The sequence below is a fragment of the Pteropus vampyrus genome, unplaced genomic scaffold, assembly GCF_000151845.1.
Source record: "Pteropus vampyrus isolate Shadow unplaced genomic scaffold, Pvam_2.0 Scaffold461, whole genome shotgun sequence".
In the NCBI taxonomy this organism is placed as follows: Eukaryota; Metazoa; Chordata; class Mammalia; order Chiroptera; family Pteropodidae; genus Pteropus; species Pteropus vampyrus.
Genome location: NW_011889242.1, coordinates 2,231,152 through 2,249,653, shown reverse-complemented (window position 1 = coordinate 2,249,653; position 18,502 = coordinate 2,231,152). Strand labels below are relative to the sequence as shown.

At 44.3% G+C, this 18,502-nt stretch overlaps 2 protein-coding genes across 9 annotated transcripts in view; one reads left to right on the top strand and one right to left on the bottom strand.

Moving 5' to 3' along the window:
• The window catches only part of KANSL3 (KAT8 regulatory NSL complex subunit 3), a 44,473-nt gene extending 30,740 nt beyond the window's left edge, over positions 1-13,733 (bottom strand). For 6 of the 8 annotated variants that reach the window (XM_023524348.1, XM_023524352.1, XM_023524350.1 and 3 more), the window contains exons 1-5: positions 13,658-13,733; positions 12,421-12,685; positions 9,539-9,709; positions 1,252-1,342; positions 949-1,134 (exon numbers count right to left, since the gene is read on the bottom strand). In XM_023524348.1, the coding sequence (XP_023380116.1) occupies positions 949-1,134; positions 1,252-1,342; positions 9,539-9,709; positions 12,421-12,635 (663 nt within the window). In that variant the 5' untranslated portion in view covers positions 12,636-12,685; positions 13,658-13,733. Of the gene's footprint in view, positions 1-948; positions 1,135-1,251; positions 1,343-9,538; positions 9,710-11,876; positions 12,686-13,333; positions 13,569-13,657 lie in introns of those variants that run through there. The other 2 variants (XM_023524349.1, XM_023524353.1) reach the window with 2 other exon arrangements.
• Positions 13,734-17,172: 3,439 nt separating this feature from the next.
• FER1L5 (fer-1 like family member 5) overlaps positions 17,173-18,502 on the top strand; it is a 42,876-nt gene continuing 41,546 nt past the window's right edge. Inside the window, exon 1 of the mRNA XM_023524344.1 lies at positions 17,173-17,257. Coding sequence (XP_023380112.1) covers positions 17,173-17,257 — 85 coding nt within the window. The remainder of the gene's footprint in view (positions 17,258-18,502) is intronic.

Here is an 18,502-nt window from a genome sequence, read left to right as displayed (position 1 = left end):
CAACAAAATGGGCCAGCTTCCTGCAAAGGAGCAAGAAGAAAAACTTAAAAAAAAAGTCAAGAACGAAATAAATACAAGTTGTCTGAGGCTGTTTTGTGACAGAGCAAAATACTAAGTATTTCGAGAACCTATGAAGGCACCACTTGTATAACCATTAACAGTCACCGCGCACTTGCTACGGGACAAATTTTGAGCCAGGCATTCCGTCTGGGTTACCTAATTTAATTTTCACAAAAACCTAGACAGGTATTAGAGGTGAGGAAACTGAGACACTAATCCAAGACGATGCAGCCAGTTAGTGATTGCAATGACAGGAGATAGGCAGTCTGCCTGGAGAACCCACTCCAACCACACTATGAACACAGCCCCCGGCAGGAAGTGAAATTGCAACAAAATAAAATCGTGAAGAAAAACAGTCTAACTTTGTACAACCCTATCTCTGTGAGAAAGCAGAAAAATGTAATGATCTCTTTTACAGAGACTTATTAAAGTCAAAGTGTTGCTATTGAAGGCTCACTCTTGATGAGATTAAGATGTGACTGTCTCTCCCTCTCCGGACACCTCCCCACCCTCGCTCTGCACCCTGAGTACATACATGTGTCTGCTTCTCAATACTCCTCCCTGGTAAACCCTCACCTTCTGTGTGATATCATTCCTTTCTCACCTCACCTCAGTGGTGACTCAAACCCCAAGTTGCAGGGCTACAACAGCTGCAGGTATACTCTGGTTTCCAGGCCACACCCCATCCTGGAGACAGCAAGGCTGAAGAAGTTTACACCACACAAAAATGTGAAATGATACTGTGTCTCCTACTTTTAACAACAAACCTGGCAGATTTGGTCATGCCATCCAGGCTGGCCAGGCAATGACTTTGCGCAGCGCCACTTTCTGAACCCACAGCAGAAGGTGGCTACCCCAGGACAGGGCAGATGCCAGCCACAGCCTCACCTTCCCTTTCAGTGTCTGCAAAGCGTCCAGGTAGGCCGCCAACACAGGCAGGCTCAAAGCCTCCACCAGAGTGGTGTGCAGCCACTGGACCAGCTTGGTGTCCCAGCTCACGCTCGCCAGGGCTTGTCGCACTCTCCTGGCACACTTGTCCACAGCTACTCGGCGCAGCACCGGCTCGTTGCAAGCCTGGAGTGACAGAGCATGAGGGCCACCTTGTTAGCCATGGGGGGTAGGGGCAAGGGAGTCAGCCAGTGAGGCCCAACCTGGGTAGCACCCCCCACGAGCAGCTTCCGGGAGGCTCACCCCTTCGTTGGCCAAGCGGGCAAGCCGGTCACACTGCAGCGCTTTGAGGGTCTTGTTGAATAGCTTGTTCTGGGCCATTGTCCAGCCTGTCCTGTAAGAGAAACTCCAAGGAATTAAATTTAAATCGTGGGGACACTCTACCTGCATGTGCTCCAGTACCAGGGTTAGGCAAGTCTCTGTAACTCGAACTAGCTTAGTCTAAGACCATCGAGCTATAGCACAAGTCCGACATCCCAGTCCCAGCTCGACCATGGAGCCGCCTCAGCATACCTCATACTAATGCACGTGTGCACATGCGCGCGCACATGCGCGCACACACACACACACAAGTTCAACACCAATCAGAGTGAAGTCCTTTGTGCTAGCCAAGCTAACACAGTTAAAATGATCCATTAGTAAATAAAGCATGGCTCCACTGCAGACAGACTTGAATTTCATAAGGTTAACATATCATATAAAAGAGGCAGACAAGATGGGCAAGTATTTTAGGGTACCAAACCTCACGCTAAGGTCTATTTAAATTAGCTTCAAGAACAAAACTAGAACAAAAATATAACAAATAAAGTGGCTATTCTCCACTCCCCAATAGTCCACTCCCCACTAACTTTTCCATGTATATTTTTGACATTTTTCCAGCATACCACACAATTGACAAATACATTTTTGAATGTCTGTTTCATTCTGTTTCATGTAAGTTAACACTGTGTCATTCCAGCACAGGATACAAGTGTGCACACTCCTACCCTGCTTGTGGATGGTAGGATGTGCCCACTACCAACTCAGCTGTGAATCTCTGTAATTAGAAGCCTGTCTCACTGCCCTGTCCCCACCCATCACACCCCATACAGGTGGAGCTTATTAAAGTCCTCTTCGACCCCACTCCTGCCAACCGTAGTTGTTCTGACACTCCAACTCTGGACAGTAACCTTCCTAAAGACACCAAGAGAAAGATGATAAAGAGGCCCAATGAATGTCTGTTTGCCAGACTTCCCAGCCATAAAATAAACTGGTGATTAGCTTACCTTAAAAATTTTTATTTTTTAAGTGAGAGCCAGACCTAAATGAGAACATGGAATGAGACGTAAGCAGCATTTCAAACCAGTGGGGATAAAGGAAGTAGGGCTGCAACAACCAGGAGCCAACTGGAGAAAGAAACCCTGGACCCCTATATACCACTCTTTACAGCAAAATTAATTTCAAGTGGAATAAAAAGTTAAATATCAAAAAATAAAATAGTGATTATCTATCTATCCATCCATCCAACCACCTACCCACCTATCCATCATCTAAGAATGAGTAAGGCCTTTCTAACTATGACCTAAAACCTAGAAGCCATAAAAGGAAGAAATATAAATGTAAAAACATAAGAATTTTAAACTTCTATAAAAGAAAAAATAAAGCATCACAAAGTCAAGCCACAATGGAAAAATAACTGCTATTTCGTTAAAATAGAAAAATTCACTAGAAAATTAAGCAAAAGAGAAAATACTCAAAACAAAAATAATGGGCAAAGAACATGAAAAAGTAGTGCACACAAAAAAAAGTATAGTCAACCCTGTGCAAAATCAAACATGCAAATTAAAATATTATTTTTCACCCATCAAACGGGTAAAAATTAAGAAGTTTACTACTACTCTGTAAGAAAATAGGTCCCTCCATACTTTGTTGATGGAAATACAAATTAGTACAATCTTTTATGAAGTCAAATTGGGAAATCACTTTTGGAAAAAAAATCAATCAAAAAACCTAAGTCATGTTATGTCACTCTGCTCAAAGTTCCACTTCAATCCGTTAAAAGCCTAAGTCACTGTCATGGGCAGTCTGGACTCCACTGCCTCTTCAACATCAGCGTCCACGCCCCTCCCTGACTTCTGTGCTTCATGTCGTCCCCCTCACCCCATGCTCCCACATCACAGCTGGCCCGTGATCCATTCCTTCTCCCTAGAACAATGGCTCCCTTGCCACCTCCTTCAGGTGGCTGCTCAGAAGTCACCTTCTATTCTACTGAGGCCTCCCTTGACTTGCCCTATTTAAAACTACAACACCGACCCCCCACCCCGGCTTCCCTAGCTCCCTGTCCAACCATATCACCACCTCACATTCTATCCATTTTATTTATTTGTTCAGTCGTCTCCCTCAGCTAGAATGTAAAGGCCAAGATGACAGGGACTTTTGTCGGTTTTGTTTAAGTGCCAGATCCCAGCATGTAAAAGTGTCTGACACACAGTAGGGATTTGACACCTGCCAAATAAGTAAATGGATGAATTGTGTGTGTATGACATTCTAAGTCAGGTAAACGGCTGAGCACGAACTCAAACTCTCACACTTGCTACCACACTAAGCCCATGGGGACTGAGCAGCAGAGGACACTGAAATGTGACTTAGGCACACCATAGGTCTAGCCCTTCACCACGACAGGGCAGTCAAGTAATCTCAGGGTCTCTGACTTCACAGCAGACCAGCCCGTGTCCCATCGTACCCTATCAGGGAAGTGCCCTATTTTCTCAGCTCCTCTAAGAACACCGTCAGCATGGCCCGGTTGCCATGCAGAGGGAGGACGATGGCTCCTTGTAATTCACTCTGTACAGCTATCCCACTGTCCTTAGAGTAAATGTGCTCGAGAAAGGAGGAAAATCATGGTCTGACTTCTCTCTCTTCTGTAAAATAAACCACCGACATGTCTCCATCTCACACCTGACCACAGCTACGCAGCCTAGGAGAGTACTGACTCGGAGCCAGGCCACTGAACAGGCCGCAATGACGAGCTGACTACGGCCCTCAGGCTCCCTAACAGTAAAACAGACACGGAGGAGGTGATCTCTGAGGCTCCTCCCAGCAGTGCAGACTCAGGTTGACCACGACCCTGGATGGAAGCAAAAGCAGCTGCCATTCACAATCACAGACTTCTTCAGCTTTCCTTGCTACACAAAGTCTTTAGCCTACAAATCTCCCACTCTTGTAAATCCCTTGTGGGGTACCAGAAGCCATCTTAGGTTTCTTGGAATTGTCCTTTTTCTTATTTTCCCCCACTTCTCTTGGCTTAATCCGGCCTACTTCAAGATCCAGTCTATTTTTGCTGTTGTTTGATATTGAGATTTTGGACTTAGGAGGCGGGAAGTGGAAGCGTCAACTCAGTGCTGGGACTCAGGACACCTTGGGACCAGGACAGCTTATGGGAACCAGCTGGTTCACATTATATAAATGGAGAATGCACTCGCACAAGTCACACCTCTCATATGTGGTGTCTGGGGGGTCTGCGAATCTGGTCGTGGTGGCAGGAGACAGAGGATGTTCACGAGGAGTTTAAAAAGCTTCCTGGAAACATGGGTATATTTCCATACTAATACACTTCTCTGTTTTTGCTGGCTGGTTCTGCTCTTCTGGTGGGCATTTAGGTGGTGTCTCTTTGCCTGCTCTTAAGTACAGTGGCAGTGACCACCCCTCCTTTTCCCATACACGCATGCACACAGCGACCTGCATCTTTATCCGGTTGTGCAAGTATCTCTGTGGGATAATTTCTAGAGGTTGAAATGGAAGCTCAAAGGTGTTCTGTGTTAAAATTTTTGAATTCGCAGTTCTGTGAAAACAGTATGTATAAAAAACCTTGAAAGCGGCATCACACTGCAGCCTCACTCCCAGCAGTGATGCTTAGTGACAATCAAACAGGTCACGCAACCAGTACTGTTTCATCATGTTCAACAATCTCCTAAGCTTTCTTTAAGCTTATGTTGCAAACTTTAGTTCCAAGGACAATGAGTGAGGTATAATTTATTTATGAAGCATAATGTATTTATGAAGCACCAACGGCACTTCCAAAATTATCCCATTCTTTATTATATAATGGGATGTTTTCTATATTTGTTTTTCTTACTTTATATATATTCTGAAGCTCAAATGGTGGGAGTAAGAAAAATGATGTGAACAAAATGGGAGGAGGGTTAGAAAGCTATTTAAAAATTACTCCCATACACCAACAGCAGCTGAAATTAAATTAAAAAACCACAATGTTGAGAGTCTAAAATCCCCCAAAAAAGTTTGTAGAGTTGTTGTTGGATATATAACAAAGTGATTCCAAGAACTGAAACATGTTCTCTATATTTTGCCAGCTTCGTGGGAGGCTGGAAAATTAAGTGGGCAGAAAAGAAAGAACTAACCCAAGATTAAGATAAAGAGCATGCAAAAGATGTAATTAAGGAAAATTTTAAAAACAGGAGACAGAACTTTAAATATAAGTCTAAACAGTCGAATAGCTGATGGGAACTGTGGTGAGTCAACACACTTCCCTCACCCAAACCTATTCAATTTTCATGACTACAAAAACGCCTAGTCTTCATTTCTTAGATGAGATCAGATCATCTTGTTCTCCATGCTCTGACTGAACCTAAAATAACATTCTGACCTCTGGCTCATCTTATCCAAAGAAGCCAAAAAGTTACACTGGCCCTAGAAAAGCCTGATATTTGCAAAGGTAATTATTCTTTCTCTGATAGAGACTAATTTTTCAAGGGAGATGAATCCAGTATTAAAATGTCTAAAGAATTTTTTTAAACCAGAAGTCAAACTGGGAGAGACAAAGAACATCAGAGAGATGGAATAGGTCACATTTACCTTTTCAGATTATAAAAATTCTTTCCTTAAACACCAGGAAAAAGGAAGGAAAAAATGAAGGGCAGCAGGGGAGATAAAGAGGGAAGAGGAGGAGGAGGAGGAAGGGAGGGAAAATAAACAACTCAGAGACCTTGGACTCAAAATTTCAAACATCCAACCTAAGATTAATACGCAGATACACATACAATATTGAGGGGTATAATTAGAGCAAATTTAAAAAAGGAGAATGGTTTTCTTTTGGCAGATTTCAGAAAAGTCTTGATTTCTAAGATAAGATAACCTGCTTTAGGACACTAGACTCTTCTGCTGAAATGTTGGAAATGTCCTAGAATCCATTTGAGCGATACTGACACATGTCATGTGTCAGGAGTATTTTGTTGAACACCTTTCAAAAGCTGTGCATGTAATTAAACTTGGCATTTGAGAAACATCGGCGGGGGGGGGGGGGGGGGGGAAGCTGGTTCAATTTCTTTAGGACAGTCGGGCATGAGGGACATTTAAACTGTTTCACAAAATATTAGGCATTACCAATGAAAGTCAGAGTCAGCTGGGAGGGTTTCATTTTCTATACACACAAAGTCATTTGAAGGCAGTTTCTACTGAAATAATTCAAGAGGGGGAAACAGGGCCCTAACAGAACACTAAGTTTCTGACTCCACTGATAATCAGTAAGCTCTCTGAGGAAAACAAATTCTTAGTCCTATCGTTCACGAGTTCTTGATATGAGAATCTGTAATTTTACATAATTTTATACAGGAAGACAAGAAGCAGCAATTTAATAATCAAGTCAAGGGAAAGAACGGCTACAAGATGATTATAATCAGAACAAAGGGAACTGCAAGCTCCAAACTGCTTACAAATCCAGAGTTTGGGGACAAGGTCATAAAGTGGTGACCTCTGAAAGTGAAGCCAATACATACCACCAAACAATGAGATCAGCTGTGTACAAAAGTGACCTACATGAAGAGATGGTTTGTAAGCCTGTCACTAATAAGATAAGGACACCTCTAAAATCTCATTAGACACTAATGAATAATCTGAGATAAACTGAGCACTAATGAATCACATCAATCTGTGGCAGTGTCATAATGTAAGGATGGAGGTCCTCACGGAGAAAGACAAGTTGATGATAAGAGTCTGTTGGTGCTTCTCCGCAGGACAGGGCAGGTGCAGGTGCGGGCAAGTGCAAGTATGCCCCGGCCTATTCTGCGGGCTCCTCCAGCTTTGAGGAAAGATGGGTGCATTTGGCTCCCTGGTTGGAGGACAGGCCCCGGGGCAGACTCACACTCCCACCCACTTCTGGGACAGACAGTCTCCCAGACTCTCCAACTGAGCATCAATGCTCTGGCCCGGTCGCCCAGTGTCTCACTTAACCCGCCCTCCAGCTATCTCTCTCCTTATGAATTAAGAAACTGGTATTCACATGTATTATCAAGTCTCTGATAATTTTGGTAAGTAGAGTCTCCAAAAAAACTTCTTGATCGTGACCAGGGTCAACTGATAAAAAAATACCTAAGGCAGTTCTCCCATGTGGTTTCTGAAATTGCACACTGAGGACACCACAAAGGGATACATAACTGTGTGAGGCCACCTTGTTCAGTACCACTAACTGGTCTCTTTTTACTGTCCTTAAAGAGGGTAGTAGTCAAGAACACGGGGCTCTGAATAAAGACTGCCTGCTCCATCACTTCTTAACTAAGGTTCCTTAACCTCCCTAAGCTCAGTTTCTGTGTCCTATAAAACAGACGAAGAAGGGCCAGACCTCCAAGGGTTATTGTGAGGACTAGGAGATCATGCACATGAAGTGCTGGCACAATGACTGGCACCTAGAAGGCACTCAGCAAATAGCAGTTTTTGTTACCACCACTGTCATCGTTTTTATTATCAACTGTAACAACAGTGCTAAACCGTTCTTCTGAGATCGCTGGCTCTGGTGATGTCCCAGCAGGTAACCTTCGCTCACACCAGTTTTCCTCTTTACCTGAAGCTCTGGAGAACATGTCCTCTTTGTAGGGCACACGTTAATTTCAATTCAAGACCCCCAACTTCTTCACAAGCTCTTCACCCAAGGGCGGGACTGCTCCTCCTTCACAGCACCTGATTGCACGAGCACACCTGCTCCATCTCACCGTGGCATTCCACCAGACTCATGAACCACAACAACTGCCTCCACTTCCCCACTCTTCTTCCTACCAAACGTCCTTTTCCTCTGCCACTATCAGAAAATAAGCACTCCCCAATCTTATGGCAAGTGTGCAAAAGTTTTAGCATCCCTTACACATAGCAGGTAACTAGAGAGCAAGCCATCAGGGAAGTGCAAATTAAAACCAAGATGAGATGTCACTTCGCACTCACTAGGACGGTCGTAATAAAGAAAAAGACAAATAATACTAAGTGTCGGCAAAGATGTGAAGAAACAGAACTCTCTTACATTGCCCTTGGGAACATAAAATGGTGTAGCCCCTTTGGAAACCAGTCTGGAGATTCCTCAAAAGTTAAACATAAGTTACCATATGACCCAGCAATCCTACTCCTCAGTATACATGCAAAAGAACTGAAAACTTATGTCCACATAAGTACATAAATGTTCCTAGCAGCATATTCATAATCTCCAGAAAGTATAAGCAACCCAAATATCCATCAACAGATAAATGGATAAATAGCATGTAGTCCACTGCGTGGTCCATCAAATACCATTTGCAATAAAAAGGAATGAAATACTGACACATGCTACAACATGCATGAACCCGGCAAACATTCCGCTAAGTGTGAGAAGTCAGACACAAAGACACATATTGTATGATTCCATTCATATGAAAATTGCAGAACAGGTGAATTTAGAGACACAGAAAGTACCAGGGGTTGGAAGGGTTGAGAGGAAATGGGAAGTGACTGTTAACAGATATAAAATTTCTTTTTAGGTTGATGAAAATGTTCATTAAATTGACTGTGGTGATGAATATATTAAAATGTACACATTAAGCAGGTGAACTGTATGCTATGTCAGTTTGACCTTCATAAAGTTGTTGTGCAGCAAGCAAAAGATAAACAAATGTTTGCCAAATAAACACTGATAGGACGTGAAGAGGAGTATGGAGTCCCCGGGTCAGTGGGAGGCCAGGGAATGAAACTAGCCAGCAGACTCATGGAAATGGGAAACCACGGACTGCAAATCTATTTTTAAAAGCCATTCATATTAAACATTTCAGGTGATTCCAAATAAACATTTTCATTATTCTAGTTGTAGACCATATAAACTAGTATCTCACAATTATACATTGTGGTTTTGAGGGGGGTTTTTTGTTTGTTTGTTTTAATATAATCTGGGTAACTCCCATATCACATCTTGTACATATAAACTACACAGTTCATTATACTTATGAAATTTAATTCACTTATTTATTCAATAAATGTTTATCATGTGCCTACTGTGTCCCAAGCAGTGTCTCAGGTTTTGGGAACGCAGATGGCTGAGATGCAAGCCCTGCTCTTGGGCAGCTCACTGCACAGTGAGCTGGGAGTTATGATGCAGAGTTAAGAGAACATTCTGACTGTGTGGATGCAAATGAAATAATGAAGTAAGCACCTAGTAAACATGTTTCGATGCAGATGACACGAAACATTTACAGTATAGCAAGCATTAATCTGTAGTGACCAGTCCTCCTGAGGAAAGGCCTACCTGTTGACATGCTCCTCCCAATCCTCTGGTGGGGGAGGGGCATCTGCATCAGTCCTGGCGAAGATGACATGCCTTTCACACTCGTTCATCACGCTGCGTGCCTTCTGATTGTCGTAGAGTGGCACAGGGGTTGATGTGACTGTCTCCACGTCTATTGGGACGTCTGATTCACTGTAAACAGGTCAGAAAATAGGACCAGGCCACACGTACTTTAAACAACACAGGTGTTTAATGATCATCTGGTTGCCAAAAATGTCTCTTTAACATAATCAGCTTTAAAATAGGTATAAGAACATATTCGTAAGAAAATTATGATCCAAACTCATCTTTCCCCCACTTGTTGAGATCTCTACCCTTTGACACACTCATACATGCTAAGGGGAGGGGGGCGGCAAAAAGTCATTTTAAAACGAGTCTATGCACAAAATGACAAACAGCTATTTTTTTAAGAAAGACAAATATATTCCAAGAGTAAATAGTTGATTGCCTAGATGTGCTTTCCAATATAATAGCTGTAAGACACATGCAACTATTTAAACAAATAAAAATTAAATAGAATTAAAAATTCAGTTCCTTGGTCACACCAGCCACATTTTAAGCACTCAACAGACATATGTGGCCAGCGGCTACCCCAGTGGATAGCACGGTTACAGAACATTTCTATCACTGCAGAGTTCTGCTGGACAGTCCTGATCTAGTTTTAAGACAAACTTTCCCTTACACTAGCAAGTTAACTGGTAGTAAATTATATGCTGTAAAAGCCCAGGATTGTCTAAGAGCACTTAGAACGTAGACACCTTAGCTATTTAATTCACTGTGAAAAGAGCTGAGAACATAAACAACTAGAAATAGACAGCTGAAGGATCTTTCAGGTTCTAAAATGTTAACAAAATCCCAGTGCTACACAGGTCCTTCACTGCACCAACTTTGTCACCCAGAATACTATGCCAGTCACAATGGCCAATTTGCTATCTGCCAAACATCACCTTTAACTTTCTGACCTCAACGACCCTACTGTATCCATTCCCAATGGTTGGAATAATCACATCATTATTATATGAAGTGAAATCATGAGCAGCTAGATTGAGTGGCGGGTGGCAGAGCTGATTACCTTCTCTGGACCAGACATGGCAAGGGATGCAGACTTGTGTGCCTAAAAGAGAACTCTTGATTTCACCACTCCAACTACCCTCCTGAGTCCACCCCAACTCATGGCACCACCCAGTTGCTCAAGCCAGAAATCCACAAGTTATCCTAGTTCCTTCCACCTTGTCCCTTAATCTTGGCCCCTTTTTCCAATTCGCTACAGCAGGTCCTGTTGACTCTGCCTACGAAATATACCTCAAGGCCACTCATTTTTCTTCATCTGTATTATTTCCCCTCCCACCTAAGCCACCGTGACCTCTGGCTCCCACCACTGCAATGGCCTCCTAGAAGGTATTCTCTGTCCCACTTCTATACTTTGATCTATTCAACAAAAGTTCAAAGTGATCTTTAAAAGACATAAATGCAATATCTAGCTTAAAATCCTTCAATGACTTCTTACCACTCTTAGAATCAAATTCCTACATGAAGTAGTCCCACCAACTTCTCCCCTGGCTCCCACTTAACATCCCAGTTGCAACCAGATTCCAGACACAACAGTATAAAAAGTCTCTAGGACACGCCCAGCTCTCACTTTCAAGGCCTATAAATGGAGGTGACTTTTAAGAGGAAAACATTTTCTAAGTACTGAAATAACCAAGTCCATAGAATCTCATTTTAAAAAAACGGCATGAGGTAAGAACACAGGAGTTTCAATGTTAACAAGAAACTATTACATAACTAAGAGAACAAGATTTCCAATTCTATTTAAAGGAGCTCATCAGTTATGCCCTGGGCCAGAGGCACCAGGCCTACGCTGATTATTCTCTGAAGTCACAGATCCTGTCCCCTGTACAATCCAAAAGCCAACAAAATACTGCCCTCATTGGAAAGTGAAATAAAAACCACTACTCTGCATGTGTTTAAAACATACACATCATGGTACCTCTAGCTCAGTAGGGAACCTAAAGAAGCAAAATACAAGATTTCTATTCCCCAACAAACCTAAAACCTGTGCTAAAGGAAAGATTAAACATTAGGTCAGATTAAAACAAACAAACAAACAAAAAACCCTTCCCCAAAAGTTTATAAAATTATCAAGAGTGTGATTTGATCATCAAAATAGAATATATCAACAAATCTTGAAATATAATTAGAACACCTTAAAGCTCAAAAGAATTACTAAACAAGTTTATTTAGGCCAAATGTAATCATATCACCTATTACATACTAAATTTATGAAAAAGTTCCTTACCCTATAATGTAGGCCGGCTGAAAATACAATCAGACCTAAGAAGGTAAGATCACCCATGGGTGACAGTTCTGTAACAAGCTAAGGCAGAAAGCAAGGTCTTGGGAATATGCTCCTAAACTTTGCAGGTGAAGCCAGAAAAGAAATCGCATTCCCATAAAAAGGTTATTGTTGCCAGTGTTGGAGCAAGCCAGAACACTGGACTAAAGGAATGAGTCTAATACTGTGTGGCAGTTTTTAAAAGTCATCTCTTCCGTCTTTTTCTTCACCAGTTAAATAATCGTCTTCAATTTCCTCTTTCCATACAAGTCCTATTATCTAAATGGAATAGGTGGTTTGCTTTCCTTTGAACATCTTGCTTTCCTAAATCGTTAGATGTCTTGAGTGTTGATGTCCACACATAGGCTTGGGATCCTCCCGCTGCTTTACCCGAGGTGCCTGAATTAAACATCCATGCCCCTCACAGTAAAATCCTCTCGAATCCCCACCATCTGATCACTGCCCGGTTAGAGCAATGGCAGCCCGTAGGAGAGGAGCCCACACTCACATGGTACTTTCGTGCTGCCTCCGGGGAGTAACAAAGAGCGTGCGGGTGGGCCGAGCACTACTGGCATCTGGGTGGGCACTCCATGGCTTGGCATAGCTGTGATCCAGAAAAACCAGGTCCAGCTCCCGCTCGTGCACTGAAAGCTGGAAGAGCAGCGAGGTGCCCATGCGTCGTGCTGAGGTCTGGAAGTCCCTCTCTGCACCCCGGTGGGCCATGTCAGTAGAGGGGTAGCAGGTCAGAGAACGGGTGTCCGTATGCTAGTCACCTGCAGTGGAAAGTTTCAGTCAATTCAGATATTCTAAATGTCGTCCAACCTGGAGCATCTCATATGGCTTCTTGCTTTTGAGACCTTCTAGCATTCATAGTTGGGTGTTCATGACAACAGAGAGCCTGGCCTACCAGGAGGGATCCTGATATCCCACATCACTCCCCAAAGAGGCTATGGCACCACAGGTTCCTCCATACTCAGTCTCTACAAAATTCGTTCCCTGGAAACCTGAGCGACGCCACAGATCCCAAAGGCCTCCTATGGACAGAAAATAATTTTCCCTGGCCAGCGCCTTCGATTTCCTATGTGAGCCAGAAGAGTCTGGGCAAACAAGAGGAATCAAATATTCATTCTTCCCAAGCTACGGGTCGCTTTGCTCCTCACCATTCCCTAAAGCTTCATGGGCACCGCAGTGTCAGTGGGACAACGTGGGCCTCAGGAAGCCCCTGAAGTCTCTTGTTTTTGTTAAACAAAAGTTTTGCAACGACTTCATAACACTCCGGAGTTTTAAAACACACAAATGAGGGTTATTCCGCGAAGCCGGTAACAAAATGCCACCCCGAGAGGGCGTCTCCCACAGTCGCGGCGGTCGGTGGCCGCAAACCGTCTGGGGCTGCGGCCACCCCGGGGGGTCTCGTCACTGACCCTCCAAACGGCCCCATCCAGTAGGCGGGGCTTATCGTTCTCACTTCACAGACGAAGGCGCCGGCTCAGGGGGGGTGAAGTGACTTAGCCAAGGTCACCGAGAGTTCGTGACAAGGAGTCGTCCTCCCCGCCCCCCGCGCCGGGCCCGGGACGGCTCGGCGCCCGCGGCCCCTGGCCGCAAACGCCCGGCAGACCCAGCGTGGGTTCCGGCCCTCGGTCCCCACATGCCCAGGAGCCCCGAGGCCCTCGACGAGACCCCCTCCCGCTCCGCCCCAGGCCGCGACCACCAAAGACCGCCACCCCGCCAGGCCGACCATCCCTCACCCGCAATCCGCGGGCCGCGCGCTCGGCCTGGGCCGGCTCCCAGCGCGCGTGCGCGTTACCGCCCCCACGCCCCGCCCTCCGACGCCCAGCAAAACGCGGAAGTGGATCGCAGCTTGGGAAGGGCGGGGCGGGGCGGGGAGCGGGAAAACCCGGCATGGAGTGCCGCGCTGCAAAGGGAAGTGGTTCCTTAGCCCTCCGCCACTGCAAGACCAGGCCCACCTGAATGGGCTCTTGGAGAAACAACCACTCTAAAAATAAATTTCAAAATAGAACTTGACTGAAGCCGATACTGCTCTAGAAAAAGAAAATCTATTAAAAATAAATAAAAGAAACATCCAGAGCTTATCCAAGTACTGTTGAAATGGGGTCATGCAGAGTACCTGGCAAACAGCTTTCAAATATGCAGTTGCCATGAGGGACCAGAGTGTTCTGGAAGAAAGATTTCCGAGGAGAGAATTAGGGTTGAATCATGAGGGCAAGTCACCTGAGGCTGGATTCTGAAGGCCCAGGCCACCAGACAATCGCAGAGGGACAAAGAGGTCGGTGAGGGCCCATGCAGAAATAGCACGCAGGGCAAATACAGCCCAACATCATTTTCTTTGGCCTTCACATTACTTTTTAAAATTTGTATTCAATTGCTTGGGAGATTACACGTAAAAATCCAGATTTCTAGATTCTCTTGGAAAATCGGTGGCTGTGGGAGCACTGGACTCACCTTCTGGTGCTGCAGGCATGGGGTCTGCATGTCCCGCCCACCCCTCCCCTTCAGCTTCACTCCTCCCGTGGCCAATGGGGCATTTGATTCATCACCCACCCCTACACTGCACCACTCCCAGGCTAGATTTAAGTATAGATGTCCCTGGGATGGAAAACACCAACAGAGGTCAAGTCTAGTTGTTTTAGGGTGATTAAGGGATTGGCTCATTTTGGTTGCCCTATCAGGGCAGGAATGAGACCACTGACTTGTAATGCTGATGGAAATAGGGTGAATAGCCCAATGCCATAGGGGGTCTTGAGTATCTAGAGGAAAAGTAGAGGCTGGGGGCAGGCAGTGGAGAAAAAGGAGACAAATTGTCACTTTCCAATGCTAGACTGTTTCCAACATGACAGTGTACCTTCTCTGTAACAGGACTGTCAAATCTACGTGCTTATCTTGTAGTGTTTCTTTTCCTCTGCCACAGCAGATGTGATTGATTAAATACAGTCCGCTCTTCCTCTGAACCCAGATGCAGCTTCAGAATCATTTTCTCCATCCAGGACTACCAATGGGTTGGAGTTGGCCACCTCTTCTCTGTGACGCCCCTCCTTCCTCTGATGTCCCGTAGGAATACACTTGGCCTTTATTCATCCACAAATATTTCTTAAATTCCTCCTCTATGATAAGCACTGTGCTGGGTGCTGAGAATACAGCACTGACAAAGCATACTTCTTTCTAATCTGTATTTTAAAAATTGTTTAATTTATAATTGTGATAGTAAGGGCTAGTATTTAGAGAATGCCAAAGAAATTCTAAGTGGCATAAATGACTTCCCTCATTTAACCTTCTCAATGACTTTATATGCTAGGTTCTAGCATAGCCATTTCCAGAGAGGTTGAGGATCTTGCCCAAGGTCACACAGTCATTATCAAAGGCAGAACTGGAACCCAGGCAGTGTGGCTCCAGAACCTAGAAGTGCAACCCCTCACAACTCTGCTCCCCACCATGCCACCCACAATAAGGACAAGTGCAAGGTGCCGAGAACAGTGACTCAGCCTTGGCTTGGGGGCTTTGGTGGTGGGGAAGGTGTCTCTGTGAAAGTGACATTGAACCAAGAGAGAATGAGGACACATGGTCAGAAGCTGGGAGAGAAGCTGTCCAGGAGAAGGAACAGCAAAGACAAAGGCTCTAAGGCAGAAGGAAGCTTGATAACATTTTTTAAAAAGGCGAGGACAGTGTAGCTAGGAAGCAGTACTCAGAGAGTGGAGAAAGAGAGACATAGGCCAGAGCCTGCGAGGGCCCCAAATGCCCCAGTAAGAATTTTGGTACCAACCATGGACGGCTTTGTGTTAATGTAAAGGAATAAAACGCTGATACATGTTACAATGTGGATGAAACTTGAAAACATTATGCTCAGCAAAAAATGGCAATCACGGGAGCATTTGAGATCTTGCTCCCCGGCTTATGTTGTCAATTTGGCTCAAATATACTCTCATAAAAAAATTCAAAAAAAAAAAAGAAAAAGAAAAAGGTGGGGAGGAGGTGGAGGGGGAGAAGGAGAGAGTCACAAAAGGCTATCTATTGTCTGACTCCATCTATATGAAATGTCCAGAACTGGCAAATCTATAAAGACAAAATTGGGTTCATGCTTTCCAAGGACTATGGGAAGTGAGGAGTGACTGCTAATGGATAGGAAGTTTCTTTTCGGTGTGATGGAATGTTCTGGAATTAGATAGTGGTGATAATTACACAATCTTGTGACTGTATTAAAAACCTGAACTGCACAGTTAAAAGGCTGAATTTATTGTATGTGAATTACATCTCAGTAAAGCTGCTATTTAAAAAAAAAAGCTTTATTATTTTGAGCTGCTGAGATTTGGGGTTCATTTGTTGCCTCAGCATCATGGAGCCCATCCTAATTGATGCACACATCCAGCCAGGCTGTCAGTCAAGTGCAAGAGCAGAATAAAGACATGTACAGACCCACAAACACTTGAACGTTTTCACCAACTAATACACATTTTAATTCATGCATTAATTTTCACGCTAATCATTGGATAAGATGTAACCTATACAAGGTTCAACCCTAAAGCAGAAAAAGCCTTCCTGATGACAAGAGCCAGTAACTCAGCTCCATCCTCATGCTGGAAGGCTGTGAGGGTAGTCAAGATGCCACAGCAAAATTGCAATGACATTGAGATTTTTCTTAAACTTTACAAACTCGGCCGGCATAAGAGCTCATTAATTTGCTAACTTCCTCTGCTAAAAAGAGAGACTCACATCTGAACTTAGGTTTCCTTCTGAAAAGCGAGGCCTAAACGTTTGCTTACACATCAGGCAGGACTGTCCCTGAAACAACACTGAGGTCGTCTTTCCCATTCCTGTTCCTTTCCTCAGGTCTTGTCTCACTTGTCTTATGTCCTCATCTGAATGGTGTGACTTGGGCAACACTCACTCCAGATAACTTGCTTGTATATAGAGAAAACATTATCTCGTATCTGCTCTTGAAATCTGAAGGACAGCATGAGGAAAAGAGAAAAGAAAGAAGAAATGAGAAGCAGCCATCCTATTTTGTTTCTTCAGGCCTAGTCACCTTAAGCCCCTGCTTTATACTCTGTGACTTTACCCTCCTGCTCTCCTCTCAGTCCCCTTGATTCCTCCCCAGAACCTGGAACCGCCTGCCTTTGTGACATCACCACTATTGCTAAGCAACAGATCCAGGGCTCCACTGGCCCCAGGAGCCCTGGGAGAAGCATTGGACCCAGGCGCTCCAAGAAGGAAACTTCCTACAGAGGGGGACTGAGAGAAGGTCGACGCCATGCTGCGGCTTGTGGTGGAGTCAGCCAGGATTAACCCGCCCCTCAGCCCCGCACCCAAATCCTGTGTGTCCGTCTACTTCAGAGGTGAGCACCAGGCTCCTGAATGGGGAGAGGTGCCTCAAGAAACGGCATGAGTTCAGTGAAAAAATAGGGCTACTGGTGCCCTGCTCTGTGGAAGATGCCCTTGTGTGACAGAAAGCTGAGGTGACACTTGGAGTTCTTCAAAACTGATCATCTCTAGTGCTCTTCTTTTTCTTATTATGACATCTCCCCCTCGCTTTTTTCCCAGGGCATGGCTATGGGAAAAAAGAGAAGATGAATACTCTTCTCAAATTATTAATCTCAAGCTTCTTCTATGAAGCAGGTTGCACCAAGGACTCAGGTTCAAAGAAAAAAAAATGCCCGCTTCATAGGATTGGTGTGAGGAATCAAAAAGATAATATAGGTCCAGCTCTTTGTACAACTGTTAGTAATTGCCCAAGCATATTAATTACTTTTACAATCAACACAAAATATTTTTCATAAATATAATGATTTTTGCTTCTTGCAACAATTCCAGGAGGCAAATGAGACAAGTTTTATTGTCTCCATTTTTTTATAGATAAGGAAAAAAGTCTAAGAAAGGCAGGGAGGGAGAGAGTGAGAGGGTTTGTGAGAGAGAATGAAAGAGATTGAGTATATCTACAAAATGAGCCCGGAGCCAAAGGGAAAGAGGGGAAAGAAAAATGAACCGTCTGTTGGCAGAGAGTCTGGGCAGGTGGCTATAGGCAAATGAGTTTTTCTTGGACATGTGGGGAGTGAGAAAATCAGGATAAGTTTCTATAAGAGAAGCAAATCAAGGATGAAATTCCTTTCATTATTTTCCTAGTCTGTGAAACTGTGCTTTCTGAACATGACAACACTCAGAGATTGAACGTTGGGACTACAGGCCCACAGGGTGACGTATGTTTATGTCCCCAGTTTGTAGGTTTAAAGAGGTGTGGTGAGTCTCCAGGAGGTCCTTACTGGTGTCACTGTAAGCCAGGGAACAGCCTTGCATCTCCTCCCCATGATTCCCAGCTATCATCCTCACCACCTCATGGGTATCATCTTTCTTCTCCTAGAAATATCTCTTACCAAGATGTCTAAAACCCAGAATCCTGGGTTGACCCACAGATTTACCTATAAATTCTCATAATCAAGTGTTTGATATTTTTTATTTCTTTCTCACCTGTCCTTCTCAGCCCCTCTTTCCCCATATACCATCCACTACCCTGCACCCCTTCCTGATACCTAACAGGCGCTCTCTCTCTCTCTCTCTCTCTCTCTCTCTCTCTCTCTCTCTCTCTC